Raw genomic sequence first — 19,155 nt, forward strand, 5'->3', positions numbered from 1 at the left:
CCAACTGTCCCCCGCTGCCACCGCCTGCTTCCTTGTGCCCCCGCGTAGCCATGCCAAGGTCAATGGGCGCGTGTATCTGATAATAAATAGGTGGGTACCTCAACGTTTTCTCTCTCGGTTTCCTTTTTGTTAATGGCCTCTGGGGGTGTCAAACGCTCCATTAGCTTGTAAGTGAAAAATGGCATCGTCAGACAGTGGGCGTGGCCTGCAGGTGCGCTGGATGTTTTTGCAAACCCAGCCATTCGGCGTTTGGACCGAACGGTGCTGCCGAGCGGACTCGGAGGTGGCCGCGGGTCTTCAGCTGGCCCTCGGCGTTGGCCTGGCTCAGCCGCGAGCCCCACTGACGTCACCCTTGGTAGCGCTGGTTCCCGGCTAGCCTGCGAGCCCACCTCCCTCTTGAACACGTGATGGAGAGTTCAGCTCAAGAACCAGCTCCTCCACAGACCTGCCCAACACTGCTGGCTCCCCGCTGAGCGGAACTGCCCTTGCTCTGAATTCCCGGGGCACTTTCTCATCGCTGTCCCCCGACACTGGCCTTCCGCCTCTATCTGTCTGGCTGTCTTGTCTCCCCTGCTCGAGGCCTCCACCCCGCAGGCCCGGAGTCCCTGTAAAATCCATCTCACTTACCGTGGAGGCTTAACCATTAGTGGACCCTCAGTAGGTATTCCTGAATGAAGTGACAATGGTCACAACAATCTATGGTTAAGAGAAAATTAAAGCATCAGTTTCTTCAAATATACGTCTACTTGAAAGAGCAACGTATTGAAGGTCGGTATTTTACATGACCCAACTTCACAATATATTTGCTTTCTGCCAAAAAGGCAAAGCTGGGCAGTACCTTAGAAGCATATCACCCAGCTGGGGAGATAAGCCATGCAGGTAACCACACATAATAAAGAGTGAGCTTTGACATGTGCCGTGTGTAGAGTTATCCTCAAGTGCCCTAAGAGTTCAGAGAAAAGAGCCTTTGGGGTCTAATTTACCAAAACTCTTCTTACTTTATCAAGTAGGTGAATTAAAATGCCCGCTCCCATAACTTCATGCCATTAGTAATCAAGTCAGTAATTTAGGTAATAGAAACATGTATTTTGCAAGAAATCCACTTAACAAAATAACCCTGGGAAAGATTTGTTGGTTTTCTAGTCGTTATCTTAAGTAACATCCCAAGGCTGACAACCAAATAGCAAACCCTAGGAGGCAGAACTTCTAGAAGGAGGTGTAAAAACTTAGCACATTGTGTGCAGATCTCTGCAGAAGAGGAAGGAGGCCGGGCTTGCTCCCTTTGGGGCCAGTTTTGTGGACAGCCTGAGAGAGAAAAGTCAACCTCAGGTTTTTAGCTGCCAGGAAGAGAAGTAAGACGGAGACTCGAACCAGAAATCTCGAGCAGCTGCATCAGTCTTATCCCTCTAAACATAAGGAAGCATAATCTCTGTCTCTCTCCCTCAGTGTTTCTCATAAAGTATTGACCATTTGCTTTAAGAGGAGGTGGCTGGAGCACCCAAGAGGTCAGGAATTGGTTTGATGGGCTCTGATGGCTGATACACTTGGCCTTCCGTATCCACGGGTTCTGCATGCATGGATTCAACCAATTACAGATCAAAAATATGTGAAAAGAAAAAAAATTCCAGAAAGTTCCCCAAAGCAAAACTTGAATTTGCTGTGAGCAAGCTACTATTTACATGGCATTCACATAGTATTAGGCATTGTAAGTCATCTAGAGATGATTTAAAGTATACAGGAGGATGTGCGTGGGTTATATGAAAATACTACACCATTTTATATAAGGGACTTGAGCATCCGTGGATTTTGGTATCTTCGGGGGTCCTGGAACCACTCCACCATGGATACTGAGGGACGACGATACAAGTTTTGGTCCCCTTTGTCCCCGACTTTTCTCTTGAGAGAAAGCCTATACCCATTAACCCAAGTCACAAGGCCAGTGAATTCACTCAGGAGTTCTTAGAATGATCTAGATGCAAAGTCATCTAAAATAATTTAAAACTTGAAGCATTCCACCATTCGGTCAGTCTTCTTTCCAGTGGAATCTCTCATTTTTCTCTGAATGCTAACATTTTAAGAAAGGCCAGAGCTCTGCCTTAAGGGACACGTGACCTAACAAACTCGTCCCTCTCTGGACAATGTGTGCCTCTGAAAGGCTGCACGTGAAGTGTGTCCAATGATAGGGTGAACCTTTTATTTAAGTAAATAAGCTTTCTATCTCCCAAAATTTATTTCTGTACGCTCAATGCTGTTTTATAAGGAGAATAATGTGTTTGTAAACATGAGTTCCAGTGAAAGAGGGGACATAGCTACATTTGACTTCTGCGTCGATTACAATTTAGACTTGACCTTACGAGGTGTGAGGTGGCGGGTGTGTTTAGGACAGTGGGTGACTGGTAAAATTTTGATGATGTGAAAAATTGCAGGAAGTTCCAGCTGAGTCTGTAAACAGACTGATTTAGAAGATTTTAACAGGAGTAATGATTATTTCTCCCACATATACACAAGCCAGAGCCATTATACCCAATCTTGTCTAGTAGATTATTTTTGGAGGAATTACTACCACACAGAGTTAAGATGTGACATTAAATTGAATTAAATTAAATCAACTGCTCATCTTTGAATACAGTTTTCTCAAAGTGCTTAGGAGTTCCAGAATATAATCTTAAAGAGTTTTAAAACTTCTACTTTAAATATTACTTATAAATAGTACACATTTGCAAGAAAGTTCCTTTTTTCTAATAGTCTAATGAATGGGTTGAGTGCAGTTTACCTTGGAGTAGTTATAAATAAATAGAATTTAGGCCTTAGGGGATTTTACCATAGTAGAATTTCCATTTTCTTTATTGGAAAGTAGCTTAATATGTGGCTTTTCAAAGTCAACTCCTAGTACAGACTTAAACCTCTTCAGCTCTCCATAATTTGTTTCTTTGGTTTCAAATTAGAATGCCTCTCCAGTGTATAGAATTCACTCAGCAAACACTCAGGGAATGATAGTGTACACCAAGCAAAGGGAGGTGAGCAGAGTGAGACTGGATTTCTGTCCTCAAGGAGAGAATAAAATGATGTGGACACAAATTGAGAAATGCACACATTGACTTACAGAGCTGCGGAAGCATGAAAGAGAGAGGGTGGGTGAATAAACAGACAAAAGTCACCTGCTCTGTTGGAATGCAAGAGGAGAGAACCGTCGTGGCTAAGAAATAGTCAGAGGATTAAGCTCAGAGCTTGGATCATCATAAAAGCAAGACCAGAGTTACAGGCGAGGTCAAGAAAATGCAGAAGAGAAGGAAATGGGCTCCCTGAGGGGAAAGACAGGCAAAACGGTGGGATTTAAGGAAGCTGGGGCGGGGTCCGGGAGAATCTGGTTCATCAGCTGGTCGGTTTGGATCCCAAAGTGGAAATCATCCACCAGTGATGGGATAATCCACACGTGAGGATCAGCAGAGAATTACAAGGATCCTAAGTTCCTTTGCTGGAAGTTTCAGGGAATGATTTTTTCACTAGAGGGTGGTTTTTAATTTAGTCTTTGAAAAATCAGGATCCCTTTTTAAAATTAGCTAGGGAGAGGTACGTATCTAAGTTCAGGTACACAGGCTTTCCTGGGGAATCGATACAGCCGTCCATGACAGCAAAGGGGCAGCCAGTTCTGCCTCGACCCTGCCCTGGGCAGTCGGACCCCAGCCCTGCAGCAACCCACCCGATCTGGCCACATGGCGGAGGGAGGTGATGGTGGCCATAAGAGGCCCTGGGCATTGAGACTATCAGAGACAGATTCTCGAGGGAGAAACGTTTGCACTGTTCTCTGAATGGCCATTTTAACACACAAGCCATTAAGGAATACGCTGATGACAGAATTAGAGTCCAAATTGAGCGCCCACCCCAGCAACCTGTGCTATGTGGTCCCACACGAAGGTGTGTCCTGATTCTGCCTCTTCCTTAGCATGAATTGATGATGCGGATTATCAAAAAGTATATGCAAATCTGTCGTTAGCAGATGGTTCTTTACTCTAAAAATGTGCCTGTGTACTAAGCACCGTGTTAAGCACTTAACGGAAATCACTTCCATTTTCACAACATCCCAGGAAGTAGGCACTGTTATTCCATTTCACAGATCAGCAAACTGAGATTTAAAAGACACGGCAAATATATACTGGGTTGGCCAAACAGTTTGTTCGGGTTTTTCAGTAACATTGGAAAAACCCCAATGGACTGTTTGGCCAACCCAATGTGTATATATATATATATATATACACATGTATAACTGAATCACTTCGTTGTACACCTGAATCTAGCGCAACATTGTAAATCAACTATATTTTAATTAAAAATTAAAAAAAATAAAAGACATGGTAATGAACTTTGTCAGTCCTCTCGCTAGTAAGATGTCTAGTTGAGGCTTGAATCTAAGTCGTTCTGATTCCAAAGAGCATGCTTTTAACATTGTTCTGGATTGCCTCAAAAAAAATGCTATGAGAAAAATGAGAAAAAATTGAAAGTCGAAAGGATTCACACAAGTGTCTTTTTAAAATAGAAACTCCAACCATGCATTGAAAATACTTTCTTTCATCTGTACTCATTTTACACACGCAAATTTTCTCGGTGAAATTTCAGATGGCAAACACCTAGGTTGGTAAATTATAGCCTGATACACGCTTCCCCTTTTGTCTTTTCTTTCTTTCTTTTTTTTTTTTTTTTTTTTTGTTGGCCCTGTGTTACAAGCTCGGAGGTCAGGCTGCTCCAGAGGGCATCAGTGTCACTGTTTCCTCACGAGGATGATGTCAGAGGGGAGGTAGCAGCATTAGACACAGGAGCTCTCTCCCCTCTCCCCGACACCCCCAGCTCCTTCAAGCCCCAGGTCTCCTGTAACTGACAAGTTTCCAGAAGTAGATCTTCCGGACTTACTTCCAAAAGGTTTAGTCTGAGGTTCTTCTGTGATTCCTTCGTTCAACAATCTCCCCTCAATCTGGACAGCACTTTGGGGGTCTCGTGGCTGGAGGACTTTTTGTTACGTAGCCATAGTGGCAACTGTAGAAACAGCCTCATCTCTGGGAGTTTCCCTCCATAAATAGCACTCATTACTGGAAAGTTGTTTTCAGTATCAAGTCGTGGCAGTGCCGAGGTAGATTATATAAGTGGTCATACTTCCACAGTAAAATCCACAAATTTCTGTCATTGTGAAAGTGGCTTCTCACTTGTAAAATGCAACCCCTTGCTTACCCTGAAGAGGACATAGAAACATTGACATTTGTGTAGCACCTGACTTTCACCTTAATACCCTTTAATACGTAGAGTCCTGATGAAGCAGGGACAGAAAAGAAGTACCCTGAAAGTTGATGCACGGAGCTGGTGTAGGAGATGTGGAACTACAGTTTCAAGAATGGGGAACTTCCCCAAAGGTGGGAGGGTGAATTGTCTACCTTAAGAAAATAAGCAAGTGTATATCTGCACAACTTCTTCTACCATCCTCAGAACGTTCTTTGTTCATTAAATGAACAATTCGTTTCTGACACTCTGTCATTTACCTACTTGACACCCTGTTAAAAAGAATGACTTTTGAAGGAGAACCCCTCTAACAGTCTAAGGACAATGCAGATTCATGACCACAGTTATCCAATATCACAGGCGTTTTAAATGTAAAACCAACAAGTTGCATGTGAGCTTGGATTTTTATGTAGCCAAACTTCCTCATTTTGTAAAAAACAAAAAACAAGTAAATTCCAGAGAGGTGAAATAATTGACTCAGAGCCCACAACGGTACAGATATAATACAGTGTATATAATCCAATACAGATATATACAGTGTCCATCCTGTTACAGCCAGGCTGAAATGTATAGCTTAATTATTGCAAATGGAGAGGACTATGTGTAATTCCAATAGACCTTTTCCTAATATCTATTGCCCACAAATGTTCCTTCAAACATTCATTTGAATATGAATAAAAAGATATACTTTTTTAAAAAATTGAGGAGAAAGATCGTACTTGTTATTATCCACCACAAAATAAGCTGGACCGCCCAAGAGTCTGCTGGGCTCGGTGAGGCTGCAGCTCCCACGAGCTCAGAGGCTCAGCTCCTTCATCCAGGCTCATGCATGTCTTCTCAGGAGAGCTGGTCTAGCAGCTCACCTGGTGCCCAAGGATGGGGCGTGATGCAGGCTTCTCACCCCCAAAAGCATTAGCACCCGCTGCATATGCTTCAGATGACGGCAGAATGGGATTGGCCTGTGCAAAGGTTGACTGATGTTACACGTTATTTAAGAATTTTAAAATCCCTGCTTACAATGTGAATGACTTGATTCCTGGGGGATAGTTTGCTGTGTTACTAAAAAAGCATGATCTGATTTGCCTCAGCATTCTGTCCTTTACCACTGCAGTCCCGTCCACTCTCAGATCAGTTGCCAGGCACGGGGTTCCCAAAGCCCGCTGCTGCTGCCATCCTGGAATGCACTTGGCGTTGGGACCCCTGCACCAGTGTACAGGAATGCGATAGTGGACGATGCATAGCATGATGTGTGATCTCTGACTCTCCTTATAATTCTTCTGTTCTCATCTCCTTTTTTTCCTTTCTATTTCAATTACTTTGAGCAGCATCAAGAAAAAATTACCAATCTACCAAAATGAGTAAGTCCCCCTGTGAAGCCATGAAATGCTTGCTCTACACGATGCCATTTCATGCTTCTCCATCCTAAACTCTGACCATTTTCTCCCGTGGGAAAAATGTCAAGTTTAGGTGTCGCTAGCTCTCATGACCAACTCATCACTAGAACCTGAATTGGAAGAGCTAACCAAACCTGAGTTTACAGTTCGTTTTTAGAAAGAGCTTTAAGAAATAAAAAGCGACCAGATGCTAACAAGCCCACATGCCAGGCTGTGTAGTGACTTCCGTTTTGTTTATCCTCCTTCGCGGGCCCCTCACTCGCATCCTCCGGAACCCTTCCCTCCTCTGATTTGGCTGCTCTCTGCCCACAGACTGGCCCACCCCGAGGGAAGCCTTCCGGACCTCGCCATGATGAAGCCGACCGCCAGCTTGGAGGTGGTGGAAGCCAAGCAGCTGGCTGGACCTGGGGAGGAGAAGCCGGGGGGTTGCCCTGCAAAGGCCAAGAAGGGTGAGCTGGGCAAGGACAGTGAGGAAGAGGACGACGAGGAGGAGGAAGAGACGTCAGGTAAGCCGCCCGCCCACCCCAGGAGCTGCTCAGAAGATGCCGGCTCCCAGACGGAGGGAATGAAACACTGACTTGCTCCAAGTGCATAAAACGAGTATACACTCGACCCAGGCAGTGAACTAGAGACCAGGGTGTGGTCTTTTGGTTGCTGTAGTCATAGCTTTCCTGTTCCAATTGCCAGAATGATTTCCCTGTAATTCTGACTTAGAGGAAGATGGCAGATGGCTGGTTGTCTGGGTCCTGCAGGGTCCTGCCCAGTTTCGTTTAGTCTGTTAGTTCCCAGGAAGCATGGAGGAACCAGAGAGCATAGCCTTTGGTGGGGGGGGTGACATTCTGAGGCTGTGATGCTGAGATGCTGCCCTCGTTTTTCCTGGTGCTCTGTGCTTTACAAAGTAGAAAATAAAAGGCAACACCAGGAGGAAGATCCCTCCCAAAGACAAGCTCCCCACAAACTGGCCCCTTTGCCCACTCATCGCAGAAACCCTAGGAGAGCCCAGAAATGCTCCCTCCGTATCTGAGGGATGTGCCTTCCTCAGGTGAATGAAACCAAGCTCTGGGGATCAAGGGCTCAGGACTAGGTTCTATTTTATACTTAAAGGCAGGTTTGAGCTTTACAATAACGTCTCACCAAAAACTGGGCTGCAGCTTCCTCTTTACTTGCCCCTGTAACCTCGAAACTGTACCCAGGTGTGACCTCAATCCTGTAGTGAGTCACCCGAGTCGCTCTGTAAATAAACATTTTCACAATAACTAAAACCTTCCTTAAACTTTCAAAACCAAGTATATTACCTGTTGCAAACACCCCAGCCAGGTCAGGAAACTACGTACAGAGACCCTGGGTCTTATCTGCCTGGGCCCGTGAGCTTCTGTCTGCAAAGGCGGGGACAGGCTGATTGCGTGAAACAGTCCTGTGAGGACTTTTGTTCAGATTAACCGGGACAGACCTTCTAGGCAGAAGTATGACCCTGGTCTGCAAAATGTTATTCCCTAGCACAAGGTGGAAGGTAGAAAATGACAAATTTGATTAAAAATTGTGACTGGAATGAGTCTGAGTGCCACACTTGGTGAACTGTGACTCAGTCGTTCAGCCTCTCAGGTCCATCCTCCGCTGTGACAGGGGTGGGCTCATCCAGGGCGGCTGGTGGGCTTTGCCCACCCCCTAGTTAAGCCCCGGCAAGGAGATTGGCGCTTAAGGAACCACTGTTTTGGCAAAAAAAAATGTCATGAAGAGGGAGCTCAGCTACTTAATATTCGGGGGAAATCAAGGAATCATAGCTCAGCCCTAAGAGTAAACAAGGTCAAAATTCTTTTTTGCACAAATTTAATGAAAAGGTGGGTGAAAGCAGCCTGTCCTTCGTTCATTCTCGGCGTGTGACATCGAAGTCATCACTGGAGGTGGGATTCTTGGGCCACCTTCCTCCAGATCGGGGTGTCTTAGATAGAATTCATCCACTCCTCTGATCTTGCAGCTTCTCGTTCCCATGGGAATGATACAAGGTAGGCTTTCAACCGTAATCGCACATACAAGCCCTTTTCGTGCCCTCGGGCACATTCCCTGCCCTGCAGATCTGAGGAACAAGTGGCACCTGGTGATAGACCGCCTCACGGTGCTGTTCCTGAAGTTCCTGGAGTGCTTCCACCAGCTGCAGACGTTCCTGTGGTGGATCCTGGAGCTTCACATCATCAAGATCGTCTCCTCCTACATCATCTGGGTGTCCGTGAAAGAGGCAAGTGACGCCTGTTTATCCTCAGGCCAAACCGAACCAGGGCCCGTTGCCACTTTCCTTTGTCAACTGTCCCTGATTTTTTAAGGGTGATTTCCCACGACGTCAGGACACCAAGGTGTGAGACAGGCACATACACTTGACACACAGGACAGCTATTCTGAGAAGAGGGAGTGGTCTCGGGGCAGAAAGAGTCCCCGGCTTAGTCCCTCATCAGTGTGGTCCTATCACAGAGGTTCCTGATTTTCATCTAGTCTTTAGTGAAGGGTATGAGACAGGATACTTTTCTGCACAACGCGCGTGGGAATCTACCTCCATAAATTCTCTTTGGGGAAAGCAACAACGTTCCGGTACATGCTACCAAGGAAACGCAGGTTCCAAAATTTGATAGAATCTTTCTTAGAACTCACCCTGTTCACGATTGGAGTTTCTGAGATGAAGCACAAAGTCTTTCAACATTGTAATGGCACTTCTGTTTTCTTACCTGAAAAGAGAAGAGTCATCATTCAGCCAACAATGGTTTGGTGTTTACTGTGAGAAGTTAGCTTTCTTTCAATTTCTTCAACAGATAATTTTCACATATTTCTAATTTCCCTGGACTCTTTTTGAGTTAGTGACAACTCAAAGAGTCTTTGCCCTCTAAAAATTAGGTCAGGAAAGACTGCCTATAATTTTTAAAAAGTTAAGTAATAATATACTACAGTACTATGAACCCCAAATGTTTCACGAGTAGGTAACTAAGGGGTAAACCTTAATGTGAGCTCTCCAGTCTAAACTGGGACTTTCTCCCTTTTCATACAAACCATCTGAAGTGGATGGGTAATCAGGGCCAGGTGGGAACAAAACAGGAACCACTGTCCCCGTGAGATTTGTGGCAGAAAATGACACATGCTCCATCGTTAAGTAACCAAGTCTGTACATTGATTAGAACTAAAATTTGGCCTAATATATATATTAATTGAGAATAAAAAAGTTAAAGCATTTTAACTTTACAGGTGAATTGACCAATTCAGACAGAATTTGAGGGTCGGAATATTAAAGAACAATGGAAAAGGATCAGAGGAAGCCTGTGGCTAAAAATGAACAAAGTCCGTTTCTGAATTAACCCAGTCTGGAGCACAGATGATTTGTGATGTGTGGCAGAGTGGGCACGGGGGCATCGTAAGACAACTGAATGATGGGAGTGGGCTTTCAATGAAAGAGAAATTAGTGTGAGTAGGGCATGGAAGACCCACTCTCTGAATCCATCCTGGCGAGTCCAGAAGGAGAAAGAAAGAGAGGGTTAAATGACACCACTTTCTCATCAATCCTAAATGAAAAGCAGACATATATACATATAATTTTAAATCAAGACTAATGAGTCTTGAGAATGCGTTATTAATAGGCTCTCACGTAAATAAAGGATTACGGTCTCTTCACCCTGTTGCACCGTTAGAAAAACGGCCTCTGGTGGCATGTGACCAGTTCCTCCCCTACATTTCACATATTGCACAGACTTCCAGAATTTTCATTCCTGATCCCATCTCTCTCACCTATAACTTTAAAACACGTTAAGAGACTCATGAATCGGAGACATTCTTCTCCTCCCACTGCTGGCACTGCTGGAATCCTGGTGCTGTAGGATGGTTTGACCCCCAAGTGTGTCTGGGGAGGTCACCCCACCTGAAGGGTGAGTCACCACGTGGTCCTGGGGGTCAGTGACTCTGAGGCCTCCCCTCTCTGCACTGACTTGGTCCCTGGGCACCATCACCGTGTTCACAGCTGATTCTTATTAATGTCATGGGAGCACTGAGCCATCAGAACACAAGGCATCATTATAAGAACAACTGAACTTTTCTTCGTGCCCCGAATGCACGACACACTCTGATCATCCTCAGGTAATGGAAAGCCCTGTGGCTACCTTGAATAGCAAGCAAGATCTCAGTTTGTTAATCAGAGTTGTCTAGCCACGGAGAAGAAGCAAACTCTGGTCTCTCACCCAGTGGAAACATGTCCTCTTCCAGCCGCTTCTTTCTTTCTCACACTCACCTCCCTCACCGCCTCCCTGCTCCAATGAACTGACTGGTGTTGTGGACTTGGGCAGCGGTGGCAGGGATGTGGGATACTCGGATTTGACTTGTACTGTCCTAAGATGGCCTCACACTGGGCTGAGGGTGATCAAATCTACCCTCTTCCTCCCGGAGGCTCCTCTGCGATGGCTCCAGCTGCAGCTCTGGGGCCGTCACCCAGCCCGTGGTTTCCAGCACCCACTCCTCCTGGACCCACAGCCTTGTGGGCGACCCCCTGAGCTGTGCTCGAACAGCCCCACGTGCATGTCCACAACAGCCCTGGGGCAGTAGGCACGAGGTCCCCGCTCTGCCTCTGGACATGGGTCCCAATGAAGCAATGACCCTGCACTGTCACCAAAGCATCCTCTCTCTCCTTGCTGCTGGATTTTCCGGGTGACATTGGACATCTGTGCCCCAACCCTGTCACCAACTCCAAGGTGCACACACTGAGACTGCTGAGGGGTCCTGCTTGGGGCGCCTCCCTCAGGACTTTTGTAGAGAACTGGCATCTCCTTCTACCCTCACCATCTCAGGGTCGAGGGACAGACAGAAGCACTGCCCTACAGAGAATCCCCTTCACACTCCCTCCTGTCATCTTCACCGTCTTGACCCATTTGTGTCCTCCTGGACCCATTGGCAGATCTCTACATGGTTTCCCATCGACTGTTCGGAAATTTGTACACGTTTGGCCAGAACCTCGTTTTGCAATGTCACACTGACCTGCTCCAACTTGGTGCCTCATGACACTTGGATTTAACATCTCTCTACACTGACTACAGGTGGGAGGAGAGATAGACGCTGCCTCTTGCATGTAGTTCTCATAAGGAGCCATGTGCCAGCCCAGCGTGGATGTGGCTGAATTTTGCACCATCTAGGGGCACCGCTCACCTGAGAACCGCCTCCCCGGGCTTGTGCGTTCTGAGGTGCTCACCTCCGCCCGCAGGGGCCTCTTCTGCTTTGAAGGCTCCACTCATCCCCACAGGAGCAGTCCATCAGCAATGACATTTGCTGCGTATATTTGCTGTCCGTAGCTTATTAATTTTGATTAATACAAAAAAATCCTTTCTCAAAAACAGCCCATCAGTAAATGGCAAGATGAGGACAAAGTCCACATCCCCAGTTAAATCTTCAAGATATGTGGCCACACATGTGCTTTGCATTCAAACCATCTTTATCCAAGGCCACCAGCAAGGGTGCTGCTTTTCACAAGCTTACAGGGCCATTTCCCCCGCAAATATTAAACTTTCCCCGGGTTATCTTCATGGACGTCTGAGGAGGAAGAGACCATGGGAGAGAATTCATTACAGAAACCCTTCTGCATCTCTTACTCAGAGTAACACCGTTTTGGAAAGACCGAGATTTTTAAAATACATATACCATTGTCTTCTCCTTGTTTTATACGCAGCTGTGCTAATTTCAAAAGGTTCCTAGTGAGCTCTGTGAGATCAAGTTATTCTTGGAGGAGGGGCCAGTCCTCATTTCTTCAAGTATCTTTAGCATGTCCCACAGGGCCTGGCCAGTGTAGAAGCTCCATAAATGTTTACTGACTGAAGGAAGTAAATACAATAACTTTGCAAGTTTGAGATTTTCCCCAGATATCAGTTGATGCTTCATTATTATTATTATTTTCACTCTCACTTAGCATGCATTTAGCCTTTATTATGTACTTACAGTAAATTACAATAAATTGAATGGTTATATGCTGCTAGATGCTGACACAAAAGCATGGCAGACACGTTTCCTCCCTCAGCTTGCAGTCTGACGGTAGCGGCTGGTAAATAAAACCAAAGTCACCGTCACTGCTGATGGGGGAGGAGCCTCTGGGTGCTCAGGAGGGGGATGTCATGCCGAGGTGGCCCCATGGAGGTGACATGGAAGCAGAGGGGGCTCTGAGGGAGGGGGACCGGGGATGGGCAAGCATAATAAGGGTTGTCTGACTGCTTGTTGTATACATGGATGACCAGCTATTTCCTTAGAAATTCTGACTCGTTGGATATTGGTGGGGGCCTAGATATCTGTCATTTTTTAAAAATGTATGTTCCATGAGATTTTTATCATCGGGGACATGAGGAGACCTTTGTCAACCATGATTGCATTGAATGAAGCACCACACTTCTCTGAGTCCCCGTTTTCCTGTTTGTAAAATGATAAGAGGGCTTCCCTGGTGGCGCAGTGGTTGAGAGTCTGCCTGCTGATGCAGGGGACACGGGTTCGTGCCCCGGTCCGGGAAGATCCCACATGCCACGGAGCGGCTGGGCCCGTGAGCCATGGCCGCTGAGCCTGCGCGTCTGGAGCCTGTGCTCCGCAACGGGAGAGGCCACAACAGTGAGAAGCCTTCGTACCGCAAAAAAATAAAATTAAAATTAAATTTAAAAAAAAAAGATAAGAAACAAAAACACCCGCGTGACAGAGCTTTTCAGTCCTTATTTAACTTGATTCTCCAGGTCATTGGATTCTGGTGACCATTTCCTTATCCTTGAAGCTCTCCCCACCGTTGTTTTCCAAATCCGAACACTTTCCTGGCCTTTCCTCTGTCTCACTCATGGTCCCCTTCCCCTCTCCCCACCAGCTTCTCTCAGGGGCCTGCAGGCTCCGTCTGCAGCCCCCTCCACTGACTCCAGACTTTCGGCAGCTGTGTCAGGAGCTCCTGTGCTCCATGTGTCATCTCCATACAATGAGCGGACATCTGTACCTTCAAACCCGTCCTCTCTTTAAACTCCAGACCCGTATCTCCAAGGGACAACTGGATGGGACCTCATTCTTGAGTGTCCCAAAGCCCCTTCCACGAAATATCTCTACAGCTGAGCCCGCCACCCCCCCCTCAGCCCCCTTTGAGATTACAGCTGGCCCTCTGTACCCCAGGATGGGGAGCCCGTGGATATGAAAGACAACTATCCTCTGACCAATTCCCCAAATTGCTCTAATCCTTTCTCCTTCCAATACGTATTCCATTGTGTGGCCAGGGTCTTCTTTCCAGCCTGTAACTAGGATCGTGTTCATCCTCTTCTCGAAAACTTTCAAAGCTCTCTCTCATCCTCACAGTCACTTGATCTGGCCCTGTACCACATCACCATTTCCTGCCCTAGACACTTGAACCACCGGGTGGGCTGCCGAGTCCTCTGAATGGACTCAGAGCCCACTGCTCTCAAGATGGACCACCTGCGAGTCCAAGGATGGTCACCCCACGCTCCCCTCACCTGTGTGGCCTGACACCTGCAATTCCTCTGCCTGGCCAGCTCCTGTTTGTACCCCCGGCCTCAGTTTAGATCTAACGCCCTCTGGGCCATCTTCTCTAACCCTGGATTAGATGTTCAGCAGTGGGATCAACACCCACAACTCGGCTCAGCGCACCCCCGCCATCCCGGTGTCATGGCTGTTTGTTGCAGTTCTCACTTGCACTACCTGGGTGTTTCTTGAGGGCAGGGAGCCGCACGGGATGTATGACCGTGAACCTAATTCATTAATTAACCTAATTAATAGAAGGTATCATCTTTTCTTATCTTTTTCTATCACTCAAAAGATTAAAAGTCCTATGTCAATTCATCGTACTGTTTTTGTACTCAGTGCCTTAAATACATAATAAAAGAAATAACAAAGAGACTTAATTTTATGGGAGCTTTAATAGGATTTGCTTTTTAGCACCCCAATTAGCAGGACACTTGCTGATGACGGAGGAGGAGTCGGCCGAGTCGGCCGGCCAGTCAGAATATCTTGCTAAAATGTAACTTTTGTTATTTGTTATGTTTGTGACGGTAGTTTACAGGGCACTTCCTTGGACAATATTTCTTTCATCCTCAATTCTGTAAGCAGCTCCTACTGCTGTACTATTTCAGCACTTAACTCTCAGAGAGGTTCCATGCCTTGGGCAGTGACAAGTAGTTAAGTAGAAGAGTCGTAGGTAACAAACTGCAGAATTAATACTGTCTTGGTGTCTCCACACTTCTTGTTTTATAGCTCTGTAAGCGCAACAGGTAACCATACCTCTCTGAGTGCTTGGCACTTGGTACCTGTTCAGTTTTATCAGTTGCATTCTTGTGGTTATTTCTACCTGATCATATACTAAATGTTTCTGTGATATCAGTTTAACAAAAGTCGGATATTATTTTAACGATATTCAGAATAAGTGAGGATTTTCCATGGCTGAATAAGATGGCAGTGCTTCTGTACTGTTCAATGAACTGCAAGCTCTGAAGAAAGGTTAGAAATGAGTGGGCATCTTACCTGATGGAAAAACACACTCATGGTCTCAAAGCAAGTTGAAGTCATTGCCTTCCTGCTTTACACCTGCCCCCACCCCAGATCCTGTCTCGGTTGGGGACTGCCATCCTCTCAGGGCTCTTCCTCCCAAGCCTGAAGCTGGGAGGCATCTCCCACACTTCCTCCCTCACCCCCCAAACCACTCAAAGCTAATCAGTCTTCAAATCCTGCTAATTTTACTTCCCGCCTCAGACCCCCGACTGCTCCCCCTCTCTGCCCCACTACCCCAGTTTGGGCCCTTGTCATTGTTCTCCTGGACAACTGCAGTGGGTGTGAGCTGGTCCCCTGACCTCTGGCCCAACCCCACTGATGCACCTGCATTCCTCAGCTACACTACCTAAATAAAATGCAATATTTCCCTAGGGTTTCCCAGCGGAAAGCCCTTCAGCACTCTCTGCTTTCTGCAGGAGGGCTTCATGTACATGGTTGTAAAGCGTCCATCAAAATGTGGCTCCCAGATGCATGTCCAGCCTCCCTTTCTGCTGCTGTTCACCGCTGTTGAGTCCAGAATCTCCAGCTGTTTGGGGTCACCTGCTCCTATCATGCTACTTCATGCTTTGCTGCCTTTGCTTGTATATCCTTTACCTGAAATGCACTTCTCACCTTTCCTGGCCTGGCTGACTTCCTGCATCCTTCAACGCACAGCTCAGGAGTCATCTCTGCCAGGAGATGTTCCTGAAGCTCCAGATTGTGCCAAGGACTCCCTGTGGGTGTTCTCACAGGAGCCTGTTCACCCGTGTAGTTTGCCACTGCTAGGTTATTTGACATCACCTGGTTATACACCTGTCTGCCTACAAGACATGTGTCTTAACACTCAGGGCCATGCCTTGCCCATGCAAGGAACTCAATCAGCCTTTGCTGAACTCAGCAGAACAGGATCAATCAGGTTGCCAGGTTTTGTAGACGTTGTGCCATGTTGCATATTTCTGTCCCCATTTCTGATTTTCTGTTTTCAGGTGTCTCTGTTCAACTATGTATTTTTGATTTCTTGGGCTTTTGCTCTGCCGTACGCCAAGCTCCGCCGCCTGGCTTCAAGTGTCTGCACTGTCTGGACATGTGTGATCATTGTCTGCAAAATGTTGTACCAGCTGCAGACCATTAAGCCTGAAAACTTTTCTGTCAACTGTTCCTTGGTGAGCCTCAGACACGGGGTTGGTGGGGCAGGGGGGGCATCTCTTTGCCTGGCCTTCAGGGAAGGGAGGCAGATACTGGGGGACACACATCCCCAGAACATCCTGTCTGGCCTTCAGCAGCTCAGCAGGTTGGAGGCATTCTGGCCCCCCGTCTCTTCTGATGCTGAGATTTCCCCCGTGAAGTGGGTCTTCTCTCCCCGCAATTGTAGCTGAGAGAGGCTACTCTGAACTCTCCTAATCCATGGGGCCATTTCTTACTCCCCTTTCTCTTCTTTTCAGCCAAATGAAAACCAAACGAATATACCCCTGCAGCAGCTGAACAAGTCTCTGCTCTACAGCGCCCCCATTGACCCAGCAGAGTGGGTCGGCCTGAGGAAGTCCTCTCCTTTGCTTGTCTACCTGAGGGTAAAGCCTTCGTCACCCTAAGTTTGTGTGTCTGCCAAGTTAATGTCTGGAGCCCTTTTCCAGGAGATGCTAACTTCAGCTTTGATAGGGGCCTCATCCTCTTACATGGCGTTTGCAGTCACCTTCGAAACAGACAACTGAACATTAAAATCAGTATTGCATTATGCTGAAAAGAAATCGATCGAGTAGTTTGAGATCCATTGAATAACATATGACAAGTATATTCACTGGAACATTATAAAACCACTCAAAGACAGAGGTAGATTGACACTATCAGACACTGAAAGATGTCCAAAATATACTGTAATGTTGAAAAGAAAAGCAAACTTCAAAACACCATACATAGGATGACGTCTTTTAGACACAAAGAAAAAATACTGAGTAAATTATACCAAATGGTCAGCAGTGGTCGTTTCTGAGAAGTAGGTGTCACGTTACAAGAAATGTTTGCTATCTAAATTCTACAAATTTAACCAAGGGCATATATTATGTTTAGAGGTAGCCAAATAAAAAGAGCATATCTCTGAAAAGGGAATTTTGCTTGCAAGTAGTTGTAACAAACATAAGGAAAGCAATATAGTTCAGATGATTCACATTTTATTCTGATGGATAATCTGAGCATTTTACTTTGATGGATTATGCTGACAATGCACTTAAAACCTTTGTACTCAACTCCCAGAATTTGAAAATGTGCTCAGCATCTCATTTTTCTTGGTGTAGCTTTCTAGTTTTTTTCTCATATGGCAGATATCATTTGTAATGTATGAATGACATCTACCATTAAGAGCTGTTGTCAAGATAAAACAAACTTATATTTGAAAAGGGGGATTAGAATAGTGTCTGGCACATAAATGTTAACTATTTTATTAATAATTGTTATCATCACTATTAGTATTTTGTGGTATAATCAACATATTTTTCCACCTACTGCTCTCTCTAGCCAGCTTTCAGAGGTGTTCAAAAATCCCCCCTCTAATGCGGGTCCCACTCGGCAGTTCAGTCTGTTTCCTGGGGTCCTTGTAGGACGCTGTACAAGGGTTTCTCACTTTTAGTCGCAAAGAAGGTTGGACGACCCTCCCAAGGTAACTGGACAAGGCTTCCAGGTTCAGTGTGTACTTTTTCAGGAACAGGCCATGACCATCACCTGTCTTTGGTGTAGAGGTTCCAGATCCTGTTATCATGGAAATTAGCCTGATTTGCATATTGGAGATAACTCCACCCTTGTTCCCATAAAACGGGGAAAATGAGCATTGAATTCAAGGCTGCATTTTATAGAGGTGGGATTTGATCATGCACTGTTCTTTCAGACACCCAGAATGGAACCAGATGGTGTCTCTTGGGGATTGTTTAAATGACCACGTGGCACCACATGCAGTTTACTTGCTTTCCAGAACAACCTCCTGATGCTGGCCATTCTGGCCTTTGAGGTCACCATCTACCGCCATCAGGAGTATTATCGCGGTCGGAACAACCTCACAGCCCCCGTGTCTAAAACCATCTTTCACGACATTACGAGACTCCACCTGGATGATGGACTTGTCAGTTGTGCCAAGTATTTCATCAATTACTTCTTCTACAAGTTTGGTCTGGAGGTGAGTTTCCTTGCTGACCTGTTTTCTTTCTTTCCTGTGAAAATTCCAGTGGCAGCTTTTGGCCAGGTGTCCACTGGGGCTTTGTGGCACGTCTCTGTCCCCTCAGGATCAGGGAGGAGCCTAACTGAAGGGTTAGCCTGGCCTGGTTGAAAGTCTCCAGAACCTGGTGCCAGTCCCCTGCTCTGTGGCAGTGGACATGGCCTCTCGGGATCTCTGGTCTTACAGATGTGTGGATGTCTGTTTTGTGCCTTCCGGATGTGTAACCTTAGCCAAAATGCACTGTTTTGACCTGAATGGCGTGGTAGGCCTGCCCTCGATAGAATGTACTTGGAACAGTGACGTTTCATGGCGAGATCATGACGGTAATTCCCTCCACCATTTGAAGTGGTTCTTACTGAGAGTGACCTGGTCAGTTTTTCTGTCTTCGTGATGCAAACACCCCAAAGAGGCAGTGCAGGTGAACACCTGCAGGGACCCGGCCCCAGGAATGCAGGTCTCCACCGCCCGCTCGGGGTGGGCCGCTGACACCACTCCCCTTCCCCGTGAAGCCGACTCTCTGCTTCTTTTCATCCTTACACAGACCTGTTTCCTCATGTCAGTTAACGTGATCGGACAGCGGATGGATTTCTACGCCATGATTCATGCCTGCTGGCTGATTGCCGTCTTGTACCGGCGCCGAAGGAAAGCCATTGCGGAGATCTGGCCCAAGTACTGTTGCTTCCTGGCCTGCATCATCACCTTCCAGTACTTCATCTGCATCGGCATCCCTCCCGCCCCGTGCCGAGGTGAATGCCCCCCACCGGGAGCCTGCTCAGGGACAGTGGGGACAAG

General features: G+C 46.5%; 1 protein-coding gene across 1 annotated transcript in view; it reads left to right on the forward strand.

The window, feature by feature from the left end:
• The window catches only part of PIEZO2 (piezo type mechanosensitive ion channel component 2), a 331,944-nt gene that overhangs the window by 243,748 nt on the left and 69,041 nt on the right, over window positions 1-19,155 (forward strand). The window contains exons 18-25 of the mRNA XM_089894937.1: window positions 49-90; window positions 6,591-6,623; window positions 6,972-7,165; window positions 8,732-8,892; window positions 16,151-16,327; window positions 16,607-16,732; window positions 18,124-18,324; window positions 18,905-19,109. Of these exons, the coding sequence (XP_089751063.1) occupies window positions 49-90; window positions 6,591-6,623; window positions 6,972-7,165; window positions 8,732-8,892; window positions 16,151-16,327; window positions 16,607-16,732; window positions 18,124-18,324; window positions 18,905-19,109 (1,139 nt within the window). The remainder of the gene's footprint in view (window positions 1-48; window positions 91-6,590; window positions 6,624-6,971; window positions 7,166-8,731; window positions 8,893-16,150; window positions 16,328-16,606; window positions 16,733-18,123; window positions 18,325-18,904; window positions 19,110-19,155) is intronic.

This window comes from Delphinapterus leucas, chromosome 14 (genome assembly GCF_059928025.1).
Source record: "Delphinapterus leucas isolate spDelLeu-1000000601 "Yukka" chromosome 14, BTC_Dleu_Yukka2, whole genome shotgun sequence".
NCBI classification, from domain to species: Eukaryota; Metazoa; Chordata; class Mammalia; order Artiodactyla; family Monodontidae; genus Delphinapterus; species Delphinapterus leucas.